At 38.1% G+C, this 22,611-nt stretch overlaps 1 protein-coding gene and 1 pseudogene across 3 annotated transcripts; both read left to right on the top strand.

Annotated features, from left to right (window-relative positions):
* The first annotated feature begins 31 nt into the window (after window positions 1-31).
* On the top strand, window positions 32-22,559 carry LOC143281003 (atlastin-2-like). 3 transcript variants are annotated; one of them, XM_076585874.1, is made up of 15 exons: window positions 48-114; window positions 3,361-3,508; window positions 4,235-4,449; window positions 4,875-5,009; window positions 6,753-6,857; window positions 7,384-7,434; window positions 8,610-8,672; window positions 9,040-9,132; window positions 9,823-9,961; window positions 10,619-10,746; window positions 17,994-18,050; window positions 18,595-18,666; window positions 19,208-19,354; window positions 20,091-20,375; window positions 21,412-22,559. In XM_076585874.1, the coding sequence occupies exons 2-15, from the start codon at window positions 3,493-3,495 to the stop codon at window positions 21,511-21,513; spliced, it is 1,608 nt and encodes a 535-aa protein (XP_076441989.1). In that variant the 5' UTR covers window positions 48-114; window positions 3,361-3,492; the 3' UTR covers window positions 21,514-22,559. The 3 variants fall into 3 exon arrangements, with proteins under 3 accessions (XP_076441988.1, XP_076441990.1, XP_076441989.1); XM_076585873.1 differs by lacking the exon at window positions 3,361-3,508 and having other exon boundaries at window positions 32-114; XM_076585875.1 differs by lacking the exons at window positions 3,361-3,508; window positions 18,595-18,666 and having other exon boundaries at window positions 32-114.
* Window positions 14,956-16,880, top strand: LOC143281354 (uncharacterized; annotated as a pseudogene).
* Window positions 22,560-22,611: the final 52 nt, after the last annotated feature.

Raw genomic sequence — 22,611 nt, 5'->3', positions numbered from 1 at the left:
GTGCATGACGTCATCATGAGTTGCGCATGAACGGAACTTGAGGTACACTTTGAACTGATATGGCGGATGCTCTGGGAAGAAACTACGAAGGTGGACAGCCACCGTCGAGTCCAGGTTTGTTTTGTTAAAAAGAATAATGAAAGTGATCACTAAATTATTCGTAACTACGGACTAAATCAAAAGGAAATTTGTGTTTGTTGGGAAGATATTTAATCGTTTCGTGCAATGATTTCATATGCTTCAGGCTTATTTATTAAATCATCCTTTCGTCGATGTCATCTGCTCTCTCTCCCTGGGAAAGTGAGGTCAAAATGATAAACAGAATGTTGAGGATTTGCGACAAACTTTGTCCACAGCTCAAAACTATCAGCGACTGAACAAGGGAGATAAGCTGAAAAGAGCTGTTTCATTCCTACTTCACAGAACAACCAACCAGCATTGCATGGCAAATATTCGAGCACAAAAACACACCCGCGAAGTGTTCGACCCTTCTGACGTTTGTCAGTTGTCATCAGAACATGAACTTGAAGAGCAAATGGAACATATGTGTTAAAAAGTTGTTGTTGTTGTTTAAAAAGAAGAATAGAAAGATTTCCAGAAGTCAGTGACATTTGTGAAACTGAACTGTCAAAGGGATACATATATAACGTTATGTATGAACACAAAAGCAGCAGGTACAGGAGACTGGGCAAGAGAAAGAAAGTCTTCAAGTTACTTTTGATTCCAGTACTTGGATGTGTTCAGATTTCTTTGATAAGGACTAAGGGGTAAGCAAGTTTCATGTCTAGAATATAAACAAAGAAAAAATGAAACTTGGAAGGTGTTTTGTTTTCACATTCTATGATAAAATCAGATCAAGATTTGGGGCGTTGTTATATATACAACTTAGCCATTTTTGGCTTTTTATGCCCCTTCAGATTTACTCCTTTATATTGTAGCTCAAACTCGTGTTTATCTATGAGGTTCTTAAAAGTATTTATACTAGGTGCACGTTTGATATTGTTTGTTACTTTGTTCCAATAATTTGTTACTCTGTTACTAAATGTAAACTTTCTGAGCCTTATTCTGGAATACTGTTTAAATATTTTGTCTGTACTGTTTCTTGTAGTGTCACCTTTGGAGTACAAAAAAAGCATGCTTTATTTACATCGTCAAACCCATTTAATATTTTGTACATCTGTATCAAGTCCCCTCTTAGTCTTACTCTTCTTACTTTAAGTGATGGTAGTTGTAAGTACTTTAATCTTTCTTGATATGAATAATCTCTTATGCTATAGACCAGCTTTGTTGCTCTTCTTTGAGCCCTTTCTATGGCTTGTGACTGCTTTATTTGTGTTGGGTACCATACAGTGTTTCCATATTCTAGGATAGGTCTAACAAATGTTTTATATAACCGTAAGAAAGTAACCTGATCTATAAATGTAAATGTTCTTTTTATTATTCCAATCAATCTGTTCGCTTTGTTTATACTATTATATGTTTGTCAAATGTGACGCTTAAATCTTTTTCCTCATCACATTTTGATATTTTAATCATGTTGGGAAAGTGAGGAAACTGAAAAGCCATACTGAATCTGAAAGATTTTTGTTTGTTTGATTTTTAAGAAAAATCAAATCTGATGCAGAAAGTGTATTTATGTCACACAATAAGATTAATAGATAATAACCTCTGTGTGTGTGTGTGTGTGTGTGTGTGTGTACCTCTGTGTGTGTGTGTGTGTGTATGTGTGTGTGTGTGTGTGTGAAAAGAATTCAACTTCTGAAAAATCATCATCTAAACATTTCTTTCAGAAAACTTTTCCAGTCATGTCATGGACTGTTGACAAGATGAGACACAGGGTTGAACACTGGCAGAGTCTGTGTTGATGCAACTTTTTGTCAGTGTCTTGGCAGTCTGCTTTGGACTTTGCTGTCTGTTGACTAAGTCTGAGGCAGTTTATCCTTTTCTGCTTTCTGCTGAGTTTCAGGCATCTCATTTGATAAAATTTACATTTCATTCCATGTTTTATTGATGACAGTGTTTCATCAAACCCCAGTGCTACCTTTCCACTTTTCTCCCTCATCTGTATTTATTTATTGAGACATCTTGCTTTAGAGCATTTTCTTGAAGCTTTATGCGCTTTATCTTCAGTTCAGTCTGCCTCCTATCTTACAGTTAGAATAAGGATATTAAATCTGTTACATTCAACTGTATTCTACCCCTGTTGATGCTGAGGGTCTCTCAGTATAAATAGCACCCCAGCCTTCTGGAAATCATGTGCAAGAAATTTTTTTTCTTCTACTGCTCTGTTTCTGACTTTTTTCTTTCTTCACTTTTGTCTCCTTTTTCTATCTTCCCAGTCCATTCCCCTTACTTTATTTCGAGAAAACCTTGACACTTTTTTCTCTTCTCCTTAATCTATCATGTACTGTCTGCAGTTTTGCTCTGGTGATTAGGTAGTGAGATTGTAAACACTGGGATGGGCATTAGCTGTCCATTCTGCAGTGTTACTTGCCCATATGGCCTTTTTATATATATTGTGGGTTGACTTTTACGCTAAGATTTTTTTCCCCATAGTTTATGAGGTTTTTTGTTATCTGGGATTATAATGAAGCGGAAGGGCTGACATCCTCAGCATGGCCTAATCTTATTTGCCCTTAGGAGCTAAATCAGTAAATGATTATGGTAACGTGTCATGAGCTGTGTTTTGTAGGTGTATCTTCATGATTTTATTTTTATATATGTGACAATTTTGTGTTTAACGTGGTTGGATATTTGTGTAGTTGGTCAGTTCTGATATGGCCCTGTGGAGTCAGCTGGACCTTAAGTCTAAGCAATAAATGAATAATAATAATAATCAACACTTATTTAATTTATTACATTCTGCACCTTCCATCTCAATTGCATGGTTTGGGGGTGGGGTGGGGGTGCATGTGTGTAATCCACTCTCCTCTGTAATACTCAGCATCTGATTTGCAAACCTTTTACTATATTATATATACCCTTTACCCCTTCCCTCCTTTCCCCTACCACTTTACCAAGTGCTGCATAATCAGTATTTTAAAATGGCTGCCCTGCAGTTAGATGAAGACACAAAATTAAAATGTGTCAAGTGCCAGTCAGCATTTCTATTTTAACACACACAAGACCTAACCTCCATCGTGATGATCCTTTGGTTGACAGTTTTGCAGACAGGGTGATAGTTATATACATATAGGTTTATTTCATTTCAGAATTATGATGACAGTATATATTACGTGAATCATTATTGACAGCTCATTAACTGCTGAGAAATTGGGCTTGCAGTATGTTTGTTGTTTTTTTTAATTGCTTCGTTAGACTTCTTATGATTTATCATTTGATATGGTTTGTATGCTGTAGTTGCAGTGCAAGACCTATTTTGAGAGACTAGCTTTGGAGTGGGAGGGAATCTTTAACACCTTTGCCTCTACTAACATCATCAGCCGTCCTCTGGAGTAGACGGTCTTCTGCTTCTTACATACTGTTGTCAGCATGGCTTCTGAGTCTGGTGTGGCTGGTTTGGTATTGTTTTAATTTGGTTCAAGTTTTCCCAGTGATTTAAGGTTAGGTTTGATGACAAAAGAAAAAAAAAAGAAACATGTGAAGGAGCAATAGGAGAGTGAAGTTGTGGTGGGACATGTTTCAAAAGAACTCTGTCATTGTATTGGCTGTGAATTGAATAACTACTAACCAGACCAGTGTTAGGTAGGATAATGTTTAGTGGCCATTTAATAGGTCATGGATTCTGAAAGTTGCATTAAGTTTCTGATCAGGGGTAAAAAATGATAAGGTTCAACAGAACTTGTAAATGAATATTGCCAGCTTCTTTTGTTATTCGGGATTTACAAACTACTTGTGAATGGCTAGAGATTTTAATAATCTGTGAATGTGGTACCTTTGACCTTTTGAAAAATAAGATATGAGTGCAAAGAGTATGAGGGAGAAATGGTAACATTAGAATTTCTTCTGAAATGAAAATATAATGTGTAAAAAATAAATCATGATTTGTATCTAATTTGCTTAAAGTTAAAGCATTGGTATATTTTAAGTGTAGGTGTTTGGGTTTACTCCTTAATTTGCTATCCGTGCCATTCCATGTTCAGGAGTACTAATATTTTTGCTATTGCCTATTCAACAGTACTAAAATGTACACTGACTTAATGTTTAAATGCTTAAAGGAGATGCATGTTAACATATTTCCAAAATGTGATGGAATCATCTTAACTGTTTACAGTGTCGGCCACAGGAGCTCCACTGAAAGGTGAGCCGATACAGATTGTGGTGGCCACCGATGATCATGCCTTTGAGCTGGATGAAGAGCGCCTGGAAGAGATCCTTCTCCGGCCAGATGTGCGGAACAAGAAAGTGGCTGTTGTGTCCGTGGCTGGGGCATTTCGCAAAGGGAAATCTTTTCTACTGGATTTCTTCTTGCGCTTCCTCAGTGCCAATGTATGTCTACTAGTACTATTTTGTTAGACTGACAGAACTATATTGGAGTTATTATTTGAACTTCAGTCCAGGCTCTTCCTTTCTGGGTTTTGTTTTGCTGCATTTCTAGAATATGCACTGAATAATTACCACAGTTTAAATGGAAAAAAATGTACAGCTATTGAGTCCATCTCAGCCTTTTCAGTTTGAATTGGTTAATTACATGCAGCAAATTTCAAAGGTTTTCTTTTGTTTGTTTGTTTTTTGTTATTTTTGTTTTGTTTTTCCTCGTGGAAGGTGTATCTGGTCTGAGTTTCATGATTCAGTGATATCGATCATTGGCTGATACAGTTTCTTTTCTTTCTTTTTTTCCTGGTTTTGTGTGTGGTGTGTACATTGTTTTTCTTCAGAAATGTTTTGAAGCAATCAAAACTGGCTGCTTTCAGGGATCACCTGATTGGCTTGGAAACGATGATGCTCCACTGGAGGGCTTCTCCTGGCGAGGTGGTTCAGAGCGGGACACAACTGGTATCTTGCTATGGAGTGAACCCTTCTTTTGTAAAATGCGTAGTGGGGAGGAGGTAAGCTGCTTTTTAATCTCCTTAACCCTCTTAATGTATGGAGCTCCCAGTAAAATTTGCAGTGCCATGATATTGAGCACCTGCCAGCGCCTCAAAAAACTCATGACAAATGCGGGGGCCGCCATGTTTACCATAGGAACTCTCATCTCACAAGAACTTGATTTCTGGGGGCGGGGGGGGGGGGGGGGGGGGGGGGGGGGGGTTGATGCTTGCAGTAGTTTGAAAAATATAAGTTTACTGTGAAACAGCATCCTGAATATGACTGGCCTGAATTTTTTATATTCTTCTTCCTCTTCGTTTGTGGGCTGCAGCTCCCGTGTACACGAGTGGGCTTTTTACGTGTATGACTGTTTTTACCCTGCCATGTTGGCAGCCATACTCTGTTTTCTGGGGTATGGGGTGTTCTATTATGAGAGAATGTGCTGAAGAAAAAAATGGATTTTGAGAGAAACACTGCACATGACTTTGTGAATGTGCAGCCAGATGAGGCAGAAAGTGATCCGGACATGGACTGGGACGAAGTTGTTTAATTTTTTAAGAAAAATTCTTTGTCGGAAAATTTGGAGATGATTTCTAGAAGCGACCTTATCAGGTGTGGTCGGAATAGCAGATTTTGTCCACTTGATGAGCAACCACCGAGAACCACAAGCTGATTTTTCTTCTTTGTTTTTTTTTGTGTGTGTGTGTTTTTCATAAGATGTAAATTTTGAACTGTATTGCAGTTCAATCTCATTTTCTTTGTTTTACTTTTGGCAAAATATAATTTGCTTAATATTATGCACAATTTGAAAATATTTTGTTCAGACAGTGGTGCATCAACACAGGACACGGCCATTCATATTCTGTTATTTTTTGTGAAAATGTATTTGAGAAAACCAGCATACTATTACAAAAATAAACAATGCAGAGCAGAAGTGAAAAACCATACAACCTTTTTTTTTTTTCTCTTTTTTTTTTCTTTTTTTTTTTAATGGTCAGTGAGAGTTGTTCAAGCTTGTCATTCAGCAAGATCGGTATTAACTGAACATAATAACAATATTTCCATTTAAGAGTTGCTTTTCTCTATTTTGAATTATATTTTAAATATTCAACCATATATAAATTACAGACTTGACTCCCTTATGCCTTATGGTATGTTTTCAGTTCGAAGTGAGCATGATAGGTGCATGCACAAGTGGGTTGAACATTAACTGTCGTGACAACCTTTATGTGTTGGTGCTGGATCTTCTGATAGACATAAATGGGAGCAGGCCTTGTAAACCTGTTGTTTGATTCAAACAAAATGGCAGTCTACAGATTTGCATTGCCTATGTTCAGCTTCAGCTCATCTGTCTTTTTGTGTCGGTTGCTGCCAGTTTGAGTTAGGATTATGATTTGTTTTTCTTGCACAGCTAGCTTTTTGTATGGTACAGGCTGTCTTAGTGTCCAGAGACAGTTGTCTGTAGTGAGTGCACTGGTCAGATTACGTGCTTTCTGAACATAAACACTACTTAGCATTTTATACTCTTGTAATTATTGGTGTGTTGTATATTAAGTATATATATATGATTTATGAGTATTGCTTTTAGCTGTTTTCTGCAGTTTTTCTCTGTGTGTGTGTGCAGCACACCTGTATTTATTCAGGATGTGAAGAAACAAGGCATATTTGTTCCGTTATGGATCTCTGTTTGCAGTTGCTGAGTTTGTTTGTTTTTTCAGTCTATACAAATTCCGGCATTGTTGCTGTGTTTTATGTCTTCGCAGATTGCCATCTTATTGATGGACACCCAGGGGGCTTTTGACAGTGAATCCACCGTGAGGGATTGTGCCACCATTTTTGCTCTGAGCACTATGCTTAGCTCTATTCAGGTATTTTGATATTTTACTTGATCTCCTGTATGTGGTTGGTAATGGGAATAAGTGACAGAAATGGAGGATTTTTTCTGAAGTTCTGAGAAATCTATAATGCTACACTGCCAAGAGTTGTGTATGCATTTGAATGGTTTATTACAGTGAAATATTACGTTTATTTTCTGGTTAAAAGTGCATGAGTGTGATTGAAGGTGTGCACTTTTCGTCAATGTTTTTACTTGTTAACATTTATTTCACTTTTATGCAGTTGGTTTTGATATGAAAAATACAAAAGGTCACCATTTCCTGTATTTATTGAATGTTGGTCTGTATATTTGATGTTTTTACTTGATTATAAGCTTCATTTTTAGAAGGAATTGAGATGTTGATCTATCTATCTCTTATCGTGTTTACTTTTAGTGTTGACATAGGAATACTGTTGCGTGAGATGACAGTTGAGTCCATTCAGTCTATGATGTCCCGTCTCTCTCTGTTTACTTTTTACTGTTGGTATTGGCGTCATCGTCATTGTGTTTGTTTTCAGGTGTATAATTTGTCACAGAATATTCAAGAAGATGATTTGCAGCATCTCCAGGTATGTCTGAAAAATCAGTCGTTTTTTATCATTTTATAAGATTATGGTTGACTGAAGAGAAATTATGGCACTTTGTGATTTCATTTTGTTTTTATTCATGTCTCATAAATAGCGTTATTCTTTTTCTATGTTTCTGACATGGCTGAAAGTTTGTCACTTGATGTGTATGTATGTATATATTTATATAGATTTGTGTGTGTGTGTAGATAGATAATATTACTGTGACATGGGCTCAGTATGGGAAGGCAGGGCATAATCCCGCATTTCTGCTGTTTGGACCTTACCCACCTGGTCAGGAATCGATTCACACCTGCGAGGAGCGAGGAAAATTAAATCCTTTCCCAAGATCGCCACATTACTCCGAAAAGAGGTCTCTGATCGCTGGATTTGAAGTCCCCCATCTCCTTAGTGATTTGTCCACAATGGCTCCTCTCTTAGTAACAGGGATGTGGGAGCTACGCAGGAACGTGTAAATGCGCTTTTCTGTTTCACTGGGGGATCATGACATAGCAAACAGCACATTGTTTCCACATACCGTCTCAAACACACAAGCACGATGGACAAAGTACAAATTCTGTTACAAATTTTGGAGGGTGGTGTGGCCTGATTGGGACACCAGGAGCAGGAATCAGGGTTTGTTTTCCTAACCCATTGCTTTTGAAAATGACCCATTGATCTTGTGGTGAACTGGTCAGATGACCTATGGTGTCATGAACTAAACCAAAACTCTGCAAGTGCAACTCTTTTTTGTGTTTGCGTGTGCTGAAATTACATCAGCCCATGATTTTTTGATACACTTGATGTCTGCAGTTAGTATATTTTATTTAGATCTGGGATCTATAGTTGATGGTCCAAAGATTCATAGCTCTATTACAAATATAAGTTATGTTTTGATTTATACCAGATTTTTGGCTTTAGGAAATATTGTTCTTTCTTTTGTGTGTTTATGTGCCTTGAAAAAAAAGGTTAAGAAAGTTTATATTGGTGCCTGCAGAAAATTAAAAAATGGTGATATCTGCACTGGTATTGGGGTTTGCAAACATTTTTTGTCTGCTTTAGGGGACATATATGATTAAGGAATGTTCTCACCAAAGGAGTTGTATGTAGAAATAACATTTATTTGCAATAATGAATGGTGGATTACATTTTAAAACAAATCTTTGGCATGTTTTCAGCTGTTTACAGAGTATGGACGATTGGCCCTTGAGGGAAATGACAATGTATCCAAACCCTTCCAGGTGAGTCCAAAAAAGAGCATTTCTTCAAGTGCATGATAAAAAACAGCAACTTATTTTAGTTTTGTTTTACTTTTGAGAAGGAACTTTTCTTTTTCCTTGAAACTTAAACTTCTGTTAATGGTAAATAACATTAAAGAAAAGAATAAAAAATAGATTAACTTGAAAAGAATATATAGCTGCTGCTTCCAAGAGGAGGCATTTAAATGTATTTTGTTGTTGTTCTTTTCATATACACTAATCAGAAAAATACATTTAGATCTTTAATAGAAAATAAGAATTAAAAAAAAAAGAAGAAGAAGAGGAGAACGTGATTGCAATATTTCTCTGCCGGATTTGAATCAGAGAAAGTATGGGTGGTTGTTGACAGGTTTTACAGTTCCTTGTGCGAGACTGGAGCTTTCCATATGAAGCAGATTATGGCATGAAGGGTGGTCGTAAAATACTCAACCGTAGATTGCAGGTATGTCTGTTATCTGTGCTGCTGTTTCGTGTTGATTTTATTATTCCATGTGTGCAAGTGTAGATTTTATTTAAAGTGAATTAGAGTTATACCTCTATTTCATGGTGTGTGTGTGTATGGGAAGGGGTGTTTTTCTTGTTTTTTGTTTCGGCTTTTTTTTTGTTGTTGTTGTTTTTGTTTTTCTCCTGTATTTCACAGTGTGTTTGTGTGGAGCGTTGTGTGGTGACACTGATTCACATGACAAACTTCAAATCATTAGTTGACAGTGTATTATGTCATTTGTCATTGGGTATGGTGTTTGAAAGATTGAGACAAAATACTATGTGTAGAATTGTTTACCTCATGAAAGTGAGTCAGTTTCATTGTTTTTATTGTGTATTTAGTGAATGGCTGAATTACTGATACGACTGAATTATGGTGGTTTAGGTTTCGGTATGAAATCATATGTCCAGCTTTTATCTGTTTGCAGCCTTGTATATCTTGCTTACTTGTCTGTAATTGCTGCAGAAATAAAAACAACTTTAAGTTACAGAATCTTCTTTCGATAAGTATTTGAATATATTTGCCAAAAGAAAAATCCTCACTAATGCCTGAGAATGTTTTGCATGAGCTGATACCATGTGTGAATGAATCTGACAAAAACAAGTCTTCACCTGCATGTCCATGGGTGTATCCTCTTATTGTCCACAGGTGTCTGACAGACAGCATGCAGAGCTACAGCAGATTCGTCGTCACATTAGTTCCTGTTTTGAGAACATCAGCTGTTTCCTTATGCCTCATCCGGGTCTGAGGGTGGCCACAAATCCTCACTTTGATGGCAGACTCAAAGGTAGAGAAATGCATTTTTGTTTCCAGTATACCACTGTTGCATTTGGTCTGATGTCAGTGGTTGTAATGTTTTGTTGCATTGTAGATTTTGTTTATTCAGTTTTTAAAAGGTCAAGGTGGAAACTCATCCATTAGATCTTACAAAAAAACAAAAAAAAAAAGGAAGTAACATTGTCAGAACAAGTGACATGACGCCCAGTTACTATCAGCATAGAATTGATGGCACTTTCCTGGGAATGTGACAAACAGTATAGTGGAAAAGCTCAATTGTATGGTCATTTCCATAGGTATGTGAATCATTCTTAATATGATCATTAATCATGATGGTGTTTTATGATCTGTATCATACAAGATCTTATTCCATGAGATGATGGAACAGTCAAAAAAATGTCATTTTAGTATTATCATATATTTTTAAGCATCATCAAACCTATTACCATCTGATAGATAGTTTTCTTTTTCTTTTTTATCTGGAATATGACCAATATTTTCTGACTTTTTTATGTAAATATATGTGGTTGACTATGAAAATATGAAGATTAGCTCAAATACAAATGCTTGCAGCTTGATGATTTCAGTCTTTGCTTGGATAATAACAGGAAAGAAGGTTGTTCATCTCAGCTTCAGAATGAATATGTGGTGGTGGTTGTGTTGGCAGAGATTGAGGCAGATTTTCGCCAGCAGCTACAGGTGCTGGTACCCATGCTGCTGGCTCCAGAGAACATTGTGTTGAAAGAGATCAATGGCTCTCAGATTACTTCACAGGAGCTGGTGGAGTACTTCAAGGTGGGTCATAGCACTACAGCTTTTTGTGAGTGCTTCGGTGTCATTGACACTATGAAAGGGAAAGTATGTTGGTTTTGTTTTTTGTTTTGTTTTGTTTTCTCCATTTCATTACACATACTATACTGTGACGAATAGATGCAGACTCCAGTCATGCGTGAGGGAGGGAGGGAAAGGGGAGTGAAAGACATCAGATTGATTCTAATATCAGACCTGCCTAGTACTATGATTCGTCCGTAGTTTCAATTCAATTCAAGCCCCCAAACTACGGCCGAGTAACAAAAACTACGATTTTGCCAACCGTGAACCTACAATTTCATTTCGCGCTGTTCGCAGTTCGCCTGAGGTGTTCTTACCCACTTGTGGGGCTCGCAAGAATAGCAATCACATGACGCCGGAAGCGTTTGCCTGAGGTATTTTCGTGCATGCGTGGACCTTGCAGGAAACACAATCATGTGACAAAGCACTAGTGTTCGAACAATAGTGTGGTCAGTTAAACAGAACGATAGTGTCTTGAAAGGATCTCCACGTGAGCGGAACGATAGCATCCTGATAACGTCTTCAATTGAGCGGAACGATGGCATGCATGAAGTGGCAGCATGAAACGGATTCTGAACTAGAAATGTCTGAAAATGAAAACCAGAATGGAAAACTTGCTGACAGTGGTTGTTAAAAATGCCAAAACGTTGGTAGTTGCCAGTCAACAGTACCGGACAAAGTACTTGGAAAAATATCCAGTTCTGAAATTGAGTACAAAGGGACCTGTATTTGTCTTCTGTGGAGCGTGTGCAATTGATAACGGCATGGGGGAATTGACGATTGTCGGCATCATGTTGAAACTGCAAAGCACAAGTCCAACACAGAATCAAAAAAGTCTATACTCCATATAACTTTTTTTCAAAAAGACCAGAAGTTGGGACCACAGAAGATGTGACCAGAGCTGAGACTATCATGGTCGAATTGCTGACGGAGCTGAACCTACCATTAACAGCTGTGGATCGCCTTACTCGAGCAGTGAAAATGATGTTTCTGGACTCGTCTGTGGCAAAACAGTTTTCATTTGGATGAAGCAAAGCCACTGCCATTGTGAAAGAGTTGGCCCGTACACAGAAAGACGAGTTGCATAACCGGATGAAGACCGGCCCCTTCACCATCTCCACGGACAGCAGTAATGACGTGCATAGCAAGCAGTTTCCCCTTGTCGTCCGGACTTCTGACCGAGATTCAGAAGTGAGTTCAGAGCTGCTTGCTCTTCCAGTCATCACTGGTTCAGCAACAGGTATGTGCTTCATCTTTATTTTATTTCTGTTTGACACTCTTCCCCTTCGGCTTCCCTTTCGCATTTCCTTCTGTCTCATTGTCTCTTTGATTGTTACACACTGCACACTCTTTCATCTGTCTCTCACTCTCATTGATAGCCTCATAAATACATGCATTGTGCTCTTGCTTTCAGTGAATGTATGTTGCAATTAATATATATATATATATATATTTGGGTTTTTTGTTTTTTGTTGTTGTTTTTTTGTTGTGTAACGAAATAGGTGTTGGTTTTCAACTTTGTTTTATTTATTTTAGATATATATATATATATATATGTAATGTGTGTGTGTTTGTAGGTAAAGAAATTGAAATGTATTTTGTGTTACTTAAAATATATATCTACAGCTTGTAGGTAAATAAACTGAAATTTATGGCTTTAATTCATTGTGTCAAAACATAGTAATATAAAATATTTTTTTAAATATAATTGTGTTGGCTGGACCAGTACACATATGCCATGTTTCATATTACACATGCACAAGCGAGCACACACACACACACACACACGCGCGCACACATGCGCACGCACACACATGCCAGACCTGTATACCAGTACTACAATACTATTGTACATGATAGCCAGTGAGACCTGTCTGTAGTCACCGTAAGAGGGCAACCTACATGGATGGCTGTAACCATCTTCCCTCTCCTCCCACCCCCACACTTCCTCCCACCACCTCACACTTCCACTGGCAGTGCTGTCAAAATTGCTGCCGCTCTCCTCTCACCACCCTCCTTCCCCTCCTGTACTTTGACTGTGATTTGTCTCTCAGTGTCTGTCTCACTCTCTTTCTGTCTCTGTCTCTCTGGCCCTCTCCCTCATTTTTACTCTCTCTCCCTGGCATAGGTTAATTAAAAAGGAAACAGCCACTCTGTAGAATCATAACTTAACAAGTCAACACAAACATGACCTCCCCAAGGGAGATGGAGGGGATTGGGTGTTGGGAGGGTGGGGGGGTGAAAGTCCAGTTTTGTTGAAGGCTCTGAAAGTCAAGCATATCAAAGGGTAGTGTGGAAAGCGCTGTTGCTAAGCAACCTCCATGTAGATAGAACAGCTGTCTGCACTGGTCCACTCTCCATCACCTTCCGTCTAGAACTGTGACCCTTTACAGCTGTCTGCACTGGTCCACTCTCCATCACCTTCCGTCTAGAACTGTGACCCTTTACCATCCTCTTTCACTCCCCCCCCCCCCTCGCCCCCAATGTGAAAGCCTGAAACACATTCACACATACAGTGGCACTCTCTCTCTCTCTCTCTCTCTCTCTCTCTCTCTCTCTCTCTCTCTCTCTGTCTCTCTCTCTCTCTCTCTCTCTCTCTCTCTCTCTCTCTCTCTCTCTACCCACATCGAGATTATGTAAGCAGGCGTATGAAATGTTAGTAAATGAACATGAGAGAGGGAAGGAAAACTGGGTATATTTTGTAAAGAAGACATTAACTGTAAATGGATTTGGGATTGTGTGGATGTGTCAGGGAGTTGGATGTGTAGAAGGATTTGTTTCAGAATTCAAAGATAGGCTAATTGCTTCATATAAACAGAATTGGCACTGTAAAATGGAAAGCACTGAGAAATATAGATGGTTTTATAGTTTTAAAAGTATATTTCAAACAGAAAAATATATCACAGTCGTGACAAACAAGTGGCACCGAACAAGTCTCGCCAGATTTAGAACGAGAACGATTGGTTTGAATGCTTATGAAAAGTGGTTTCAGACTGAGCCCTCGTTACTCTCCCCTTGTCCGATGTGCGGTCATTCAAGGGAGGATGAGTTACATTTTTTGTTTAGTTGTAAAGCTTATGACGATATTCGAGAAAAATGTGTTGTATTTAAAACAAATTCAGCAAAGTATGAAGATATTTTTGGAGTGCTTAATTTAAATCAGGAAACTTCACTACAGTCACTTGCAAAATATATTGCAGAAGCGAATAACATGCGACGAAAAAAAACTCAACAATAATAAAATAGTATCAGGTGTTGCTCATTGTGAAAAGTGAAATCTGTGTTGTCACTCTCATATGGAAAATATTTATGTTATACATTTATATATGTTTTTGTTTTTATTTCTCACTACATGCCATTACTTTGAATGGATGGTCGAACTGCACTTTGTTGCACAGATTGATTGATTTCGTTTTGGTTTTGGTTTTCATCAATATTATTACTATTGATGCATGTTGTTATTTGTATTATGAACCCCCATGTCATTAGGGCTGTAAAGCTATTGACATTAAAGTGTTCAGTGTTCAGTGTTCTCTCTCTCTACATAGCCCATCTTGGCAAATGAATTTTCAACTGAGTTGCCCAGCTGGGCAAGTGAGAAACAGTAACTGTTTTTCCCACCTGATAGAATCTTACTTGGATCTGTCAGATCCTGACACTGTCCCACAGTGCAAATGCTGGCTTTCCGTTTTTTAACTCTGCATGTTGCTGTTTGCAGTGGGAGTTTAAAAAATATATATATATGAAAGACCATAGTCTTGAGTTGGCCCTGGATGGTCAGCTGGGCTAAACTGAAATCAATAGTACTAATGATGATAATAATAATAATGTGAAATCTGCGATAAATAAATGATACTACAGTTGTATCATGGAAGTTACTGAATCACAGTTTGGGATATGTTTGCTTGGTACACAATTTTTAGGAGTACACCATGTTTTTTGACAAGAATACACCATACAGAAATATAAGGTAAACAAGTCTGGCATGCACACACTTACTTGTGCGCTCTCACACATTCCTACATTTTTCTTTCAGTTTGGCTCTTATTTTAGTGTAATTTATGGTTTGATTTGCAGGTGCGACTATCTTCAACCTCATCAATGAGGAATTCACCAAGCATCACATTTCATGGACCCAGTTGCCTGGATCTTGGGTGTGATAATGCCAATATCATGACGGGGATCCACAAGGGAGTTTATGGCCTTATGAAGAAGAATCATGATGACATCTACCTTTCTGGTTGTGCTTGTCATCTCATCCACATTGCAGCAGAGAACGGTATTCAGAATGCTATGATTTATGACTGCAAGCATTTCATTACAATGGATTGTCCAGTCAGAGGGGTGGTTGAAAATGATAAATATAAAAGAAGAGCAGTGTAATAAGTGATAGGGGAGGGGATTGATTTAGAGTACCACCACCAGTACATTATTGCACACATGAACTTTGTGTATAAAAACTCAGAGTTGGTTGTGTTTGTGTGCAAGTCAAAATTTTGATAGCAACAACTGCTGCTTCTCATTAAAAAAAAAAAAAATAGAGAGAGAGAGAGAGGAAGAGAGAAAATCTGAAGAAGAAAAAAACAACATATATATATATATATGTGTGTGTGTGTGTGTGTGTGTGTGTGTGTGTGTGTGTGTGTGTGATAATGAAATGCAATTTTTGTGTGTGTGTGAATGCATTGTAGTACATTTTATTATAAGTTGTCTATTCTTTTCTTCTAAAACCAAGATTCAGTCACTTTTTTTTCAGAGTTTTGTTTATATCTAATCTTTTCTTAAAAAAAAAAAATCAGTCTTTTTCATCTAAAATACTTCCAGGATTTGAAGTTTTGTTCATTGCAACTTTTTCAGTCTTTCATTATTTGTGTGTGCAGCTGCCTCCTGCTTGCCTCTGAACCTTGATGAGCTGCTGGTTGATGTGTACTATTACCCAGACAAGAGCTCCAAGCGACAATCAGCTCTGAAGGCCTGGCAGGTTCACCATGATAACCAGTCAACAAAGATTTTGAAGCATGTCCAGACCCGTTGGCTGAGCCTTAGGAAATGTATCGTCTCCTGGAGAACTGGAAGGCATTAAGAGATTTTTTTCAAGGCAGAAACCTCAACCTCAGGGGCAGAGCGCTGCAGTTTACAAACTGAGCAGCTGAAACGGCTAACAAAAATAATACTACAGTTGTATCATGGATACTTCGGAGCCACGATGCCGGCGACCACTGAGAGTCCTAGTCGCCTACTTCACATCTCTACTGCCTCTTCCTGAACAGTATTCTTTCTGTGTTTGATGAGACCAGTCTGAAACTACAGTGTGAGGAGCCCAAGATTCATTTACTGAGGAGAATTCTTCTCAGTCTGCAAAGAAATTTGTTTGAGCGATTTTTGAAGCCAGTGGCCTTGCATGGGAAGATGATGCCCAGTGTAGACTTCACTGCTTCATACCATTTGAAAGCAGATGAGGATCTCATCATTGGACAACAATGCAGAGGCTTCATTTCTGATGCAAAGAAGAATTGTTTGAGGCAGGAGAAGATTGTAGAGTTTTATTCTTCTGTGAAGATTTTTTTTTTGTCCAGGCCAGCACCTACATTGCTCAGAAACTCCCTGTGAAAAGTGAATTGCTGCAGCATGCTGAAGTGGCTGACCCTGACATGCAGCTGAAAAAAACTCCAGCATCAGTGCAGTTCTTTCTTAAGAAGTTCCCAGCTCTGGTACCTCCAGGAGCAATACCTGAGGACTTCCTCCTGGAATACTCAAGGTTTCAGGCGCAGCAGCTGGATGGCTACAAGGAGGAGCGGGTGGATGAAACCTGGCAGGCTTTGAAAGCCATGAAAGATGAGAATGGGGCTAACCTATTCAGCTGTCTGTCAGACTTCATGTTTGGAGTCCTGACCATCCCCCATTTCAGTGCACACTGTGAGAGGAATTTTTCCTGTGTGCGCAAAAACCGTACAGACCAGAGGGCAAGTCTGGGTGAGGAGACACTGGAGACTTTGCTGGTGGTCAAGTCAGCTCCAGGGATTGCCCGCACTAGGCAACACACAAAGGAGCAGCTCAGGCAGCTGAAAGGCTGCTACTGGGACAATCTCGGAAAATGAACTGCCTCAGAACACATCAGTGTTGTTGATTGTACATAGTTTATCAAAAGTGTATCAAAATTATATGACTCCAGCCTGCTGACAGTGACTTTTTTGGTTTTGTTTGTTTTTTGTTATTTCCTCTTTTAAATAAAAAAAAAAAAAAGAGCAACACTTGTGAAACAATTGAGAGAATTGTGAGACTTCAGTTTGTGAGACTGCTGTTTGGAAAAAGTGTTTGATGAGCACTGCTCTGACTTCTTCATCTCAACCACCATCAGACTACCACCCTATCACAGGTCCTGTTGGTCAGAGGGGTTTTTTTTTTCACTTTTCTATTCTTTCTTTTGCTCTCCATCTTTCTTCTCTAATTTAAACTAATCTTTTCATTTTTAATACATTGTTACCTTATTAAAATATATGTTGAATCACTTATAACTCTTTATTCTTTGGTCAAGTTGATGCATGCAGACAAAAAGTATGACCATTAACCCTAAACCATGTATTTGTTAATACGAGGAAAACAATCGGAAGCGTTTATTTGGTGGAAATGCCACTGCGTTCACACTACTGAAAACCACCATAAAACTACTGAAAACTGGGGTGCCACTACTGAGAGGCATTTGGGGGCCTAGGCAGGTCTGTAATATGTAGAGCGTGAATGTGCTTTCGCAAAAAAGGGGCTGGAGGGTGTGTTGTTGGGTGGTGAGGTAAAATTGACGGTATATGTAAAGCGTTTGTGTTTGTTAATGAGTCAGAAAAGAGGCATGAAACTGATAGTGATGTGTAGAGCATGAACATAAATGAGTGCAAGAAAAAGCCGTGTCATAATCATAAAAGCTGTCTGATAAAAAGCCATATTATGATCATGATAATCCCTCCGACACAATCAGAAATTGCAGCGAGGTTTTTATATATATATATATATGTGTGTGTGTGTGTGTGTGTTTTCAGAAGAAAATTGTAGTGATTGCAGAGGGACAGTGTTCAGATGAAAGTTTGTATTTTTATGATTTATTTAAAACAAATGTTAATGTATCTTGTCATTATCCAAATAATTTTTGATTATGTTACGCAAAACTGAGGACCATGGATCTTAACTGATTTAATCATGTTTGATGTTCTGTGCAACAGGCCTACATCAAAATCTACCAGGGCGAAGAACTTCCAGAGCCCAAAACTATGCTGCAGGTATGAAGGCTTTTATCGTTAACTTTGAAAGTGCAACTTTGATTTTAGAAGAATGGTCAAGATCAAAGTGGACTAATTGAAAGAGATGGAGGCTAATGTATTTGACAGATGATTTTTTGTTCTGCTCTTTTTGCACCCAGTTTCAGCCACAACAGTTGTTCTTTTCAAGTCTGTTACAAATGTTGCTGTGTTGCTTAACTTGTATGATTGAAAATGAAAAGTCTTGATCACCAGCAGACTGAGATTGCTGTATGACCTTTTTGTCTTTTACTCGTGGTGGATGGCAAATTGTATTTGTATGGTTACATATTGTTAGGGTTGTTTTTTATTTTTTGTTTGGTGTTGGTTGTAAGCGTGTTGTTATTTTCACTGTTTGTCCACCGACATATGATTTTTGTTTTTAGACATAAGTTGTCATGTTCGTTGTCAGATGGTACTTTTCCTCTGTCATAATTGTTGGAATAAAATACAGATTTGGGAGAGTGTTCTGTGTTGTTAAGCATTACGTGCTGAGCATTGTCAACAGTATGTATCTGTTTGACAGGCAACAGCAGAAGCCAACAACTTGGCGGCTGTGGCCAGTGCCAAGAACCTGTATTCAAAAGACATGGAAGAGGTAGGATCAAACAGCGCTCGTTCACTCTTGACTGCACAGTGAACTGTTATTTACATTCTCCAGCTGATGCTTAAGGTGTTTGTGATGTGATAATAGAACAGTAAATGTTCCCCCACAATTTACAAAGGACTGAATTTTGTTGATGATCATTTTGATTTCGGGTAAAACATGCAGGTAAGCTGTGTGAATTTAGAAATGGAAAAAATGGTACTGATAGATCTTTTTTTTTTTTTGGTGAAACTATGCCTGTGATAAGCATCAACATCAACATTTTCAATTTCAGTGCATTTGCAAACACTTCAGGCAGCCCTCAGAACAACAAAATATTACCACACACACACACAGTCAAAATCTATACATTACAACAAGAAAAATTTTGAGAATTCACACACACACACACACACATGTAAGCACACCACAGGTAGCAAAATATAGAATAGAAATAAACATTGCCAAGAATATTCCAGGCCAACTTTTGATTCACTTGACTTGATTTATCAAAGGAGCATTGTAGATATCAGCTGTGGTGTTTTTCATTCAGGTTTGTGGTGGAGAAAAACCATATTTCCATCCTGATAGCTTGGAACGAGAGCACCAGCGTTGCCAACAACGCTGCCTTGACCTTTTTCACTCCACCAGGAAAATGGGAGGACCAGAGTTCAGTCAGACCTTTGAGGATCAGTTACAGGTGAGTTGAATTTCTCTTGTTTGGTGTTGAAGGGCTCCGGTTTCCACCATCTCTCAAAATAGGTTCTGACTGCTGCAGCTCTTAAGTGATGAGGTGACCTGATCCATATTGTTTTCATGCTCATGCTCAGGCCCATGAGTGAACATTTTTTCTGCATCTTGAGTGATCTAGATTTTTTTTTTTTTTTTTCCTCCAAGAGTGAAACTTCATCAGAAAAAAACCCATTAAAATTGGTCACTTATATTGCCATTCATGAATGATAAAAAAATAATAATAAAAAGATATTTAATTGCACATACGATAATCAAAAATTTAGTTATGTAAATTCTGAAGCACATCAATTTATCAGTATTTTTTATGTGCGAAATGCGCCTCAGTAATTCAGACATACGAGAAATAATTGTGGCCTGAGATTCTTGTTTTAATGCTGCTTGAAAACAGGTCATATCTTTGTTCAACTGTAGCTTCTCTTGCTGGTTTCCCAGATTTTCTGTCTTTTCTTCTTCAACCCCAGCCATCAGTTTCACAGTTTAAAGGAATGAGGAAAGAAAACTGATGTCTAGATCAGTTACTCAGCATTTCATGGTAGATTTGTTAGTGAAATAACAGTGCATTTTCGGTATGTTCTCACTTACTGATCTCAAACTGGAAACCTTGGTAGTATTGGGACAATACAAACATCTGGGTGCCGAGAAAAACAAAAACTTTTATCCTCATTTTTTGTTTGTGTTTTCAGGAAGAAATAAACACGATGTATGAGAACTTCTGCAAGCACAATGAAAGCAAGAACCTGTTTTCCGCAGCCCGCACACCAGCCGTGCTGTTTACCTGCATGGTGGTGTTGTATATGGCAGCCTCAGTGCTGGGTCTGATTGGCCTGCAATCGCTGGCCAACTTGGCCAACCTGACCATGTTTGTGTTCCTCTTGCTGCTGGCCACCTGGCTGTATGCCCGATACAGCGGGGAGCAACGCCAGTTGGCCTCACACATCGACCAGCTGGCTGACATCCTCTGGGAGAATGTAAGTCTTGTCTCAGTCTCTTTCCTTTGTCTCTTCTCTCTCTCTCTCTCTCTCACATGCGCATGCACATACACACTCACACACTTTTACATATGCATTCATGCCACATACCAAGTTATGAAATGCAGCCTTAATATTTGAAACAATTTCTGATTCATTACAAGGCACACATCAGAATAATGAACAAGAAGTTGTGCATTGATGGACCAATCACTGTTATGACTACAACAGTGTTTGCACCTTCAGTTGATGTTGAAGCCCTGGCATCTTTGGAACTTGATTTACTTACATGTTGCATATTCTGCTCTGTCAGTCTGTGTCTTACTGAACTTGTTCTGTTCCTGCTTCCCCTTGTGTGTTGTTTGTGAGCTGTTTTACTTTGATTCATAGGAAGGTTTCATCTGCTTTCACTGTCACAAATGTCTGCTTCCAGGTTCAGAGGTCATCCTTATACAATTCTTACTCACAACAGCTTTTTGACAGATTTTAACAATACACATACACCATTTGTTAAGTCAACCAGAGGCACCATACAATAAGTCACATGGTTTGAAGTAAAAAAAAAAATTATTAAAAAAAAAAAAAATTTAAATGCATTATTGTCAGTAGAATACAAATTTTGCAGTATTGTTCCTTTTGGGACTTCCGGTGCTAGAACTGCAACAGAACAAGTCTAGGTGTGGCTTTGAGATATGTGAAGGATTCATATGAAGTACCATAAGAATTGTATCATTGGGAATGCATGGAAGATGAGAGTTGAGACATTGTAACATTTTATGTGTATAGTATTAATTCAGTCACACTTGCAACAAGCATTGTTTAACAACAGACTTAAGTATGCATTGGATATTTCAAAGGGTTTATGTTTGAGTGGGGAGACTTTTTTCTGTTTGGTCAACAGTGACTGAAAAACAAGTGTCATATCTCTGGTAGGGACATGTGAATATCGTTTAAAATGTCAGACACAAAGTCTTCTGTTTGTTGTTATTCAGTGATATTTGACTTTTAATTTTGGTGGGTTTTTTTTTTTTTTCAGGTTTTATGCCAGGTATACACAAAGTTGGCAGAACAGGGTGTGCGGCATGCAGTGCAACAGCAAACAAGGACACCAAACTCTCAACAGAAGAAGCATGTTTAATCCCTGCACTGAAGATACCCTGCACTGTGTTTGGTTTTTTGTTTTGGTTTTGGTTTTTTTGGGTTTTTTTTTTTTTTTTTTTTTTACTGATTCCTATGATTGAACACGGCTGGTGTAGATGTAAACAGATGACCAATAGAATATTCCACTGAATAGATTGAGAGTTGAATCCTGCATGACATTTGAAAAGATCTCTCCGCATAGATTTATAACAACAGAAAGTTTTTTGTTTTTGTTTTTTTTAACAGGAATGACACTTGAATTTGCCTGTCGGTGGTATTGTACAATTCCTGTCAGATGATATGCATAGAATATGAGCAGTTGTTTAATGCTACTTATGCATAACATTCCATTCCTTGCCCTAGTGCAGTATAATGTGCCAAAAGACAGCCGTGAAGTAGTTGTATGTGAGTGTATTAATACCTGACAGAATTCAACTCTCAGTTTATTCAGATTTAGGGCACAATCATGAAGACCCTTCAGTTTCCCAGTGTGAACTGTGTGTAGGAAATGAACACCTCACCTGTTTTCCAGAATTCCCCTCAGGCGTGTTGGACTTGTTTTTAGATTTTATTTCATTGGAAATTATTTACTTTGCAGCAAATTTTGTACATAGAAATTAGCACACCGACAAAAGATATTGTGAGTTTGCACATTTCATATTGCTCTTTTTCTCTTTTTTTTTTCTAATAGAAAAGGGAAAAAAAAAAAAAAAATGCTTTTGTCATAACACATCAATAATCATCTCCTTTCTTTTTTTTTCTTCTTTTTTTTTTTTTTAAATGATGTCAGAGGACACTGTTTCCACTAACACAAGGGAGGTAACGTACCAAGCAAGGCTATCAGCTGCAGCTACTTTCAATTTCTCTGTTTAGTGGACAGTTTGGACAGGATAGGAAATCAGACCCCTGCTGGAGTCTGCACCAGTGGGTCAAGGTAAGTATGTAAGATTAAACATAACTTCAGGAAGAAAATTTCCTATTATGTTCCTTCTTAGAACATGAAGGTTTACATTTTTATTCATTTGAGTTTAAAAAAAAGAAGAAGTCATTCATTAGTGTTCACCCATCTTCCAGGATCAAAAGTTGCTTTCATTTA

Source organism: Babylonia areolata, chromosome 4 (genome assembly GCF_041734735.1).
Source record: "Babylonia areolata isolate BAREFJ2019XMU chromosome 4, ASM4173473v1, whole genome shotgun sequence".
Lineage (NCBI taxonomy): Eukaryota > Metazoa > Mollusca > Gastropoda > Neogastropoda > Buccinidae > Babylonia > Babylonia areolata.
Note: the sequence above shows the minus strand (reverse complement) of the source record. Positions and strands in the feature narration are given on the sequence as shown.